Here is a 9,675-nt window from a genome sequence, read left to right as displayed (position 1 = left end):
GCTTGCAGATAAGTTTTGATTCTAGCTGTTTTAATTAAGTATATTTTTATAGGATCACTCTAGCATAGATCAATTCCATGGTTTTGTTTGTTTTAACAAACTCCCAGTGCTCTTAGTCTCCTAAATGGAGGTCTTGCTGCAAACACCACAAGTCAGTTTCTGCCGCGGTTTGTAGTAGCAACGCGCAAAATAAAAGAAAAAAATTTGCTGCCATAAAAGAAAAAAAACCCCACAACAACAAACTTTGATGGAATTCATTAAAATACATGTACGAACAAATATAACCTCCTGGTTTAATGCAGATGGGTTGGCTAAACACAAAGGCAGGCGTCGCAGACGCCCTGAGCGCGGAGGTGCAAAGCGACGTACCTGGGGAAGATGCTCGCCCGCCCCGCGCTGCCACGTCTCACCGCCCCACTCGCGCCGGGACCTTTCCAGGGAACTCTCCCAGGGCCTAAAAATAAACTTTCGGGGCTGACACGTCGATCCGTGCAGTGGAGGGAGGAGAGGGGGCGGAGAGGGACTCGCCGCAGGCTTTTACGTGGTGGCAAAAAATGTCAGCGCCGCGCTCCCGCCCCGAGCCGCGCAGCGCAGCGCGGGGGTGGCCGCTCCCCCGCGCAGCGGGACGTGGCCGCGGCCGCCGTTGCGCGGTCTCCGCAGGCCCGGGGCCAGGACGCTGGGCTGCGGCTCGCCGGCTCCCGGGGGGTGGCGTGTGCGGGCGAGCGGGGGGAACCAGCGGCGGGAGCAAGGGGAGGCAGCGGCGCGCAGCCCAGGCACAGGCGGACGCTCCCGGGGCGCTCCCGCGCCCCTCCCGCCGCCGGGCAGCCGCGGGGCAGCCGCTGGCGCCCGGGTCGCCTTCGCGTCCTATACGTGCTGCGCCCCGGCTCCGGCGGCGCCTTCCCCGGCCCCGGAGCCCCGCTCGGCGGGGAGACGCGGAGCGCTGCGCACCGGCCGGGAGCCTCCGCGGCCCGCGGCCCCCGCGGAGCTGCCCCTCGCCTCTCCCCTCCCTCCCTCCGGCTGTCGCTGCTGCAGCTCGCCGGGGTTGGTTGTGCTTAGTTGTACGGGCGCCCCTGCGCAGGTCTGATCGCGAGGGGAAGCCTCCGGTCATGTTTTTAGGCTGCGGTAAGTAAAGAAAAAATAACGTGTGTGTGTATATATAGATATATATAAACAAAAGCAAAAAGCCCAACCCCAGGCACAGATCTGTCTCAACCAGTTGCAACTTCTCGGCTGGCCCGGAGGGGGGAGCGCGGGGGCGGGCAGGGAGTCATGCCAGATCACCCCAGCCCGGGGCAGTGCGGGCTGCGCGGCGACCCGCGCATCGCCGGGGACGGGCGGCCGCCGCTGCTCCGCCCCCGCGGCGGGGCGCGGGGTCCGGCGGGCGGGCGAGAGGCGCACAGCTGCCGCGCCGCAAACTTGGTGGGAGCGAGCGGAGCGCGGGCGGCTCGGCGGGGCTGCGCCGGGCGAGGCCGCGGCCATGGCGGCGTGAGGCGGCGGCGCTGGGGAGCGGGGCAGCAGCGCGGCGGCGGCCGCCTGCGCCGGGCGGGCCCACGGCGCCTCCAGGTAACCCCCTCCCGGCCCCTCTCGCCCCCGCGCGGGGCCGGGGGCTTGCGGGGACGGCGCCTCCCCGGCCGCCCTCTCCCTGCCCGGGGCCGCCTCGCGTGGGCTCCGCCGGGGCGCCCGCGGGTGGGCGTGGGGTGGGCGTGGGGGCCGGCCGGGCTGCCGGCCGCGGCAGGGTGCCGGCAGGGGGAGCTGGCAGCGAGGCGGAGCGGCAGCGGGGAGCGCTGCCGGCGGTCGGAGCCCGTCTCGGGCTTTGCCCGGCCCCACCCCCGAAAGTCCACCGAGCCCTCCCAAACGGGCGGCCGCTCTCCCCGGAGACGGAGCTGCCCGCTCGGGAAAAGGCAAAGCGGGCGGGCGGCCGTGCCTCCCGCGGGGCTGAGAGCCGAGCCGTGCCCCCCGCCGCGCCTGCCGCCGCGGGAGGGTTTTCTCGCCCAGGAGCGTGAGGTGCGTTTCGGTCGCCAAGCCCTGGCTGCGGGAGGGCGACTGGTGGCTCCGCAGCCTTTCGGCAGGGCTTTTGTCACGCTTCGGCCGGTGAAGTTTGCGCCGCCTCCTCTCCGGGCGAGGGCAGAGGAGAGGCGGCGGGACGGGCAGCGGCGGCTGCCTGCGAGTCGCGGGGTGTCCGGGGCGGCGTGCCTGCAGCACGGTGTGAAGTCCCGATGCAGGTTTACTGTCGCGGTTATTGAACTGGACTGGCTCCCGTCTGTGGGGTAACTCTTTTGACATTTTCCGAAGAGTCGAGTTTGAGTTACCGCTCCGCGACGCCGCAGGAGGAACCACCTCACTGTCATGTATTAATCCATTTTTTTTGGTGAGGATTGCTTGCCAGATTAATGACAGCTATTCGTGTTTCTCGTATCATTCCATATGCTAAGTATGCACGGTAGATTGACACAACGGTAATCTGCCCGGGATTATTCCTGGGGGCAGCAGGGGTGGGGGAGCTGTCAGTGCCATCATCCATTCCTTCAGCAAACCGGACTGCTGGCAGGGGAGGTCGGTGCATGCATGCGCTTGCACCCTTGTGAAGATGGTTAGAATTTGCAAGGTTACAGCTAAGAAAAAGCATCCTAAAACTAAAAACTGTCGTTAAAGTTACAGTAATAGCGTGCCCCGGCAGCCCTAAGGTAGTGAATTTGAAGACTCTGTTTTCTGAAAGCTGACTAACTGCTTTTAGATGGATATATTTTTTTTTTGTGGGAAAGGCTGGTATGATGCTAGCGCAGCTAGAGCACTGTAAAAATAGAATTTTTCATAATGGCACTTGCACTCAATTCTTAGTTGTAGCAGTTTCAGTGTGTTCTGGTTGTTACGTGAGTAAGACTGACTCAGTTTAGCAAAGTTTGATTTACCAAGAATCATCGAATTTGGTGATGTCATTTATATAACACGTAATCAAAAGTGTGTTGCTGCCTCAAAAGGCTGAGGGCATAGCCTTAGGTACTGTGCATAGTCTAGTGCAAGATTTTGGTAGGCTTCTGTACTTTGTGTGGCGTTCCCACCTCCCTTCCCAGCAGGTACCAACATTCTAACTTTATTACATTTACTAATGGATTCATCTAATTTTCTCATCTTAATGCTGAGCAGCTGTGGGGAGTCCTGCTGAGAGCCGAGACTGTGCTCTGGAGGGTGGCAGTTTGCTTTTCTGTTTGAGAGGTTGTTTTGAACTAAGTAGTGTAAACACTTGCTTTTAAGTTGTACGTTTTATTCCTTAGGATGTTGTAACAGTTTTGTTTTGGTTGAGAAAGCTGAAGGCATTAATATCTGTAGTGTCTCATTTCTTTTAATCTTTAACCAGTGCGGTTTTCTTGAAATACTTACAGGTAGTGGGAGTGCTCGAGCACTTTGTTATGATCCATAAACTTTGGTTATATCAGATTTGTTGTGCTCATTTCCTGTTGGGAAGAGATGCAAAGGGTGGTAACTATGTGTTGCTGCTGTTCTCGGAAGAAAGAGAGTTGTGTGGTGTTTTTTTCCTTTCCCCCCAGCTACTTAGGGAAACCACGTGGACTCTAATTTCTGTTGGTGCACGCTTACACAAATACAGGCTTTTCACTGAATGAAGTTCATTACTTTCCAGTGGGTAAACGCTACGTTATAAGCCATGAACTGCAGAAACATGACATAAGTCTCCTGTGAAATTCGGTTTCTGTGTTGGAGGTTGTGTGAAGGAATCCAGCCAAGGGAGCAGCTGGGCTCCTGGGATGAGCAGGAGCAGACCCGTGCCTGCACTCTGGTCTGCAGGCGCTACATCACTCAGAGCGTTGGCTGCGGGACACGTAAGTTGATAGTACTATCAGTTGGTAGTAGGTGTGTACTACCAGTACTATCGGTTGATGGGCGGGGGAAGGGTGTGTGTAATCTGACGCCGTGTTATTTAACATAAAGCAGTATCTAGTAATTAGTTAATACCTGGTGATGACTGACTTTTGAATAGCAATGATATATGATTTTGCTCTAGATTTAACATCTGGTTTATAAAATTTTGATATGATCTTGATGTTTGGTAGATGCGTTCTAAAGTTACTACAGCTCCTGAAATGCATTGGTGTTGCTGCTGCCGTAATTATAGGAAGCAGCGCTGGGGAAATTCTCTTTTCCTGTAACATCGTTTTATGGAGACGTCTAATGGGAGTTCTTGCCAGTGCTGAGTTTTTCTCCATTATTACTAATCAGTCCCTTTCTCTTCATTATCATCCTTTTATCCTCTTTGGCGTGTGTATCCATTCCCCATCAGAAAGAGTTTTAAGTCACAGACTACATTTGCTCTTTCCTCGTGTGTTTCATAAAGCTGTACCTGATTCAGGTAGAAGGAGTTGTTTTCGTCAAGCACCATAAACGTTTTTCAAACTGACCCTTCCGAGCTGTGTTGGTCAGCTGCTCGCCGCGGGCTAGTTTTAGCTGCAGGTGGCATGCAGCATTGCAGCGGTGGCCTGTGGAAGGCAGGTGGCAGTCCGCTCTCTGCAATTCCTGCCGAAACCGGGGGAGCGTCGCCGCTGGGACTGCGCGGTGGAGCTACGCTTTGCTCTTAAATCTGCTGTCCTTGCTACAAGAGCAAAGCGTTTCCAAAAAAAAAAAAAGGTTGAGGCTTTTATTTTGGTTTCCTTCGTAAATGTGTCCAGTTATTTGTTTTAAGAAATTTGCCAGGTTGTGTCGAAGTATAGCACGTTTGCTTAACGTTTGTCGGGAAGGCAGCAAATGTAAACCAAATGACCCCCTAACTGCTGTCTAATTAGTGCCTTGTTCTTGATTTTGCTAGAAGGTATATTCCAAAGTAGAAAGCATGTAAATCTCTTGTCATTTAGTGGATTTGTTCCTGCACCTGTTCTGAAATTGGTGTCTTCCCGGGGTACTTTGACACAACCCAGTTGTCTTCTTATCTCCTTACCCTGTATTTTTGTATAAATATATCAACAAAATAAATCTCTGTTTGGGGACTTCTTTTGGGGAAGAAATCTGTCCTTGTGTCCCAGTGTATATTAGAAAGTTGGGCAACTTTGCAAAGGAGCTGATGTTTGTCAGTGATAGTAGCAGAAAGCTGGGATTGGTATGAAGTCTGCGCTAAGGCCCTTGCAGGTAAAATTCTTGAGTTTAACTCAACTCTTAAAACTTATCTTTTCAAAGGTTATCTTTTCTTTTCAAACAGCTTGAGTGGTTTGTTTTAGAAAAAGTTTAAATGCCGCGTAACATGTCATCTGCACTAACATTTCCATAATTATCTCTAGTTAGCTTATCTGTGTTAGGAGATTTCTTGTGTAGTAGGAAAATAATGTAGACTTTCCAGTCCTTTTCCAATATTAAAAATCAGGCTGTATCCCTCAGCTCCAGTACACCTTAGAATTGCTAGATCTTCCATTTCTGACAGAAGTGGTCAACCTTTTCATGGCTACCAACGCCAGTAATGTAATAGAAATTACCGTTTCACTTGGAGGACTTTGAGTAGCACTGGATCTTCTCAGAGTTTCAAAATTGAGCTGCTTTCTCCATCATTGCCTTCCTTCTCTGAATTGCTAGCCTAGGTGGAAACCCAGAACGCTATTGAAATGTACATCCTGGTTAGATTGCGATATAACTGAAAATCAAGAATGCTTAATGTAAAGTTAACTATAAGGCCTCTGTAGCGCGAGAGAGAGAGGGTATTTTAATAATTCTGGGCCCTGTTCTTCTGATCCACAGTAAAGCTGTTGCTCGATCACTTATTTCTATTGCTGGTGAACTCTACAGACAAAGGCATGCAAATAAATATATGTGTTGTGATTTTAAAAATGTTACAGCAGTTGGTCTGCACTGTGTTTTCTCCAGCATAAAGTCACTTCAGAAATTCCTACTGCTTTTTTTTTTTTCTTCTCTTTTTGGTGTGTGTGTTTTTCCATAATCCGGATCATTTCTGTGACTTGGTTCAATGGAAGCCCACTGACGTTTGCATGGGCAAAAACCACTAGTTATGAAGTGTACCCTTGGAACGTGTACCCGAGGACCACTGCCGAAATGGCTTTGGTATGGGAGAAGACATATGGGATGAAGCTCTTTCTGTTGATCTTGCCCAATAGAAGTGGGATTGCTGAGTACTTGAGGAAAACTCCTGGCCTTGCTGGTTACAGGAGGATAGGTCATGTGAATTGCCTTGTGTCTCTCAAAGTCTGGCAAAGGTTTAGGATTTCTGTGCTAAGTCAGCATCAAAACTGGAAGTTGTGAAAAGGGATTGTCCACAGTCAGTGGGCTGGCCTGTTACTTAATCTGAGTTCAGTTGTTGATGGCCTCTTTATGTCTTGTTTGCTTTCTTATTGCGAATTCAAAATAGGGTTATATGGTTATTTTATTAGATTTCATCATCAAAAACTGTGTGAGTATTCTAATTTTTATCCAGTTTCTCTTGCTCCAGTGCATGCTTTTCCTTGCTCAGTTTTTTTAACCTAAGCAATGATACTGAAATAATAAGAATGTCTAGGAGAGGGTGAGTGCACAAAACTGCTACTAGCGCCTGATGTTGTATCACCCAGTACTGCAACATGGGACTCATAGTTTAGCCAAAAGATGTGATTTCAGCTTTCAAAGGGAAGAGAGGGGACTGTTTCCTGATAGTGCTTTTCAAGGCATATCAGCCTGGGGTTGGCCAAAAGTCTAATGACTCTTACAAGCCTTATGAACTAGCTGTGATGCTGAAGTAGTTAAAATGATGTTGGTAGTATTGTTGTCTCTTGCACCTGTTTCTGATGCTGCAAAGCCACATTCTGACACTCACTTGATAAAATACTTAAAAAAAAAAAAAAATCTTAACTCCTGTCTAATAAATGTCTCCTTTTTGTGACCTGAAAACCACTGGGTGCTGTGTTCCCTGAAGGCAGGCAGATACAGGTGCAGAATGCTGTGCCAGTCAGAGAGTGTTGCAGTTCGTCCTCCTTGGCAATTCAGGGTCTTTGTGTCACTCAGTTGTCTACTGAGTCCTTTTAGTTTTGTCAACGTAACTCTTCATGTGGAGCCACGCTGTAAGCAGTATTAGCGTACTGATCCTCTCAAAAACCTTTTTTCTCTTTGAAGTACCTGTGGCCACTGATCCCACTAAGGCCCCATAGGCACTAGTCTCGGCGTAACTGTGGGTGTGGAATCAGTATTACCAGGTGAGGAAGGAAGGAAGGATTGTGTGCGCAGACAAAAATTCTGGTTAGTCTCTCAAAGAACAATGAAATCTAGGACTGGCAGGAGAGCTCGGGTGAACTTTGCCTCAGTGGTTTAAAGTGTGTTCATACAGTTTTTTGTGTTAGTTTTGTAAGAGGCCACAGGCTCTCTTGTGGAGATTGCGAACGGACCGAGGAGCAGGCATATGCCCAGCAACCTAAGCTCATCTGCTGTGGACTGAGGTACCTGAGATGCAATGCCTCGTGGCATTGCCCTTGAGTGGGGAAAGTGGGGAAATGCAGGGTAATAACCTGTTAAGAACTGGAGCGCAGTCTTCCAGAGCTTGTCCGTCAGACCGTACTCTATTGAAACTCTATTGAAAAATGATAATGGATTATAATACACGCTGTTGGAATTGATAGTATAAAATGACATAACTGTTCTGAAGACCTGTATTGATTTGCCAAAAGCATGAGTTCATGCATACAGACCTAGAGAATGTGCGAGAGGTGAAGATGTTGGTGTTGGTGGGGAGGAAATCTTCTCTTGATGGATGTGGGTGCAAGTCCTAAAGTGCTGTTAGCATGGGCCGTGGAGACTTGCACGAGGGCTATAATTCTGTCGTAAAGCTTGGTCAGAGTCTGTGGGCTCACCTGAATGGCCCAAGAGACTTGCAAGATTTTCCAGTCTTTTTCCAACTTCTGTTACTTTCCTGAGTGCATAGTGTTAGGTGCCTTACCTGAAGCGTTAGATAAGTCTTCAATACTGAACACAAACCAGTGCAGCTTGGGCATCATCCTTTAACTGCTGGCAACCAAATAAGTGTAGCTAGCAACAACAGCAAAAAGAGAAATCCAGGCTTTACATCTGAATAACTGTTCTTTTTGCTGTTGTTGTCTGTTATTTTAAATTAAATTAGTGGTCTGGGTGGAGGGACTTATTTTCTTCCTTCAGTGTCGTTTCTATAAGTGAGTTTGCAACTAGCTTTTATTATAAAATTCCATTTTTACTTGCTTATCTGTAAGTGGCAGGGAAGATTGTTTTGCAAATTTATTTAATCTGAAGGCCAACAAGATCAGTATCGGGGTTTGAAGAAAAATAGTCATGAACTAGAGGTAAACACTTAATTCAGATTAATTCTGATATTTGACTCGAGCCTTCATATTTGTCACTCAACCTGAAATCATAAAGTGCTCTTAAAATAACTTGAGCAAACATGTTATTTTCCTTTGTGTTCCCGTATGAACTCATTGCCTGCAATGGGCTATCTGCCTCTTGGGAAAACAGACTTCAGTCTTTTTATAGGATGACTGTTGACAAAGCTCATCCTTCAACTTCAGTTGTAGAGGTGCTGTGTTGTAATTGTGGGTGTTTTTTTCCAGAAGGCTAAAAAAAAAAAAAAAAAGTAGTTCTAGTTTGTTGCAGAGGCATATTACTATACTTCAACAAGAGAAACTGTAGGAATTGCGTAACTTCAAATATAGGGAGCTCCATTTGTTTGCAAGGAACAGTTCATGTGCTTAACTTACCTTTTTAATGTACTGTGAATTGTTTGTAGAAATCAGTCTTGGTTCATCATTGCATGTAATAGTTAATTTTGTAAATTTAGCATTCCCCATTAAAAAGACCTTTAAAAAAGGCTCCCCCCCGCCCCGCTACTCACATCAACCTTGACCTTTTTTGTAAGCCCCAAATTGCGAACAATGCCAACACTGAAAATTTTGAAAATGGCATTTGAAGTGAGTGGAGCAGTTGACACCACACTTGTTCCCAGCTCTCTGCACATGCTGACACCTTCCAAGATTCATCTGTAGCCATAGATCGGGTCTAAAGAACTCAATTACAAATGAAACCTGAGGATCTAGCGATTTTTGTTTTCAGCCAGCAGATCTGGTTCAGTTTTTACCTAACTAGGTGCTTGTCTCCCCTTACCACTTTATGCATCGTGGGAAATGTTGCTTTATGGCACATTTGAGTCTTTTGTTTCCTTCTTGCTTATTTGGGGACTAAAACTTTCTAAGCCTTATATGAAATTATGTATGATAAGTGTTGAATGTTTTTGCTTCCACATAAAAAAATATTTTGCACAAATCAATCTTCATATGAAGAACAGTGTTTCTGTGAGTGTGTGTATTAATATCTATAAATAGTTGATGACTGACATGAGCAGTCTTAAAAAAAACCAACTCTCTGGCTGTTCCTGAATGTCATTCGTGTTGTCTTTTAGGTACTTTTAATCCCACTCTGCATCCCAAAACATTAAGAGGAGAAAAAAAACCCCTTTGACTTCATGATAGCATCTGGGTTGACTTCCATCATTGTATAACTAGTCCTACAAGCATTAGGCTTAAGTGAACTGGAGTGCTTATGGGAGCCTTACTTTTGTGACTGAGTCGTAAGGATTTGAGTTAACAAGGCTGTTACATTGTTCAGGTCTACATGTCATACTGTGACTGAAAAGAGTTTTGAGATTGCTCGTGTAGGCAGCTAGCCAGGGAGGAA

General features: G+C 48.0%; 1 protein-coding gene across 1 annotated transcript in view; it reads left to right on the top strand.

Annotated features, from left to right (window-relative positions):
• Positions 1-1,269: 1,269 nt before the first annotated feature.
• SEMA5A (semaphorin 5A) overlaps positions 1,270-9,675 on the top strand; it is a gene marked incomplete at both ends in the record, with an annotated part of 362,797 nt that continues 354,391 nt past the window's right edge. The window contains 3 exon segments of the mRNA XM_082015378.1: positions 1,270-1,294; positions 1,297-1,387; positions 1,389-1,563. Coding sequence (XP_081871504.1) covers positions 1,270-1,294; positions 1,297-1,387; positions 1,389-1,563 — 291 coding nt within the window.

This window comes from Phaethon aethereus (genome assembly GCF_964289735.1).
Source record: "Phaethon aethereus genome assembly, chromosome: 2".
NCBI lineage: Eukaryota > Metazoa > Chordata > Aves > Phaethontiformes > Phaethontidae > Phaethon > Phaethon aethereus.
The sequence above is the reverse complement of the archived record's forward strand: the minus strand, read 5'-3'. Positions and strand labels throughout refer to the sequence as shown.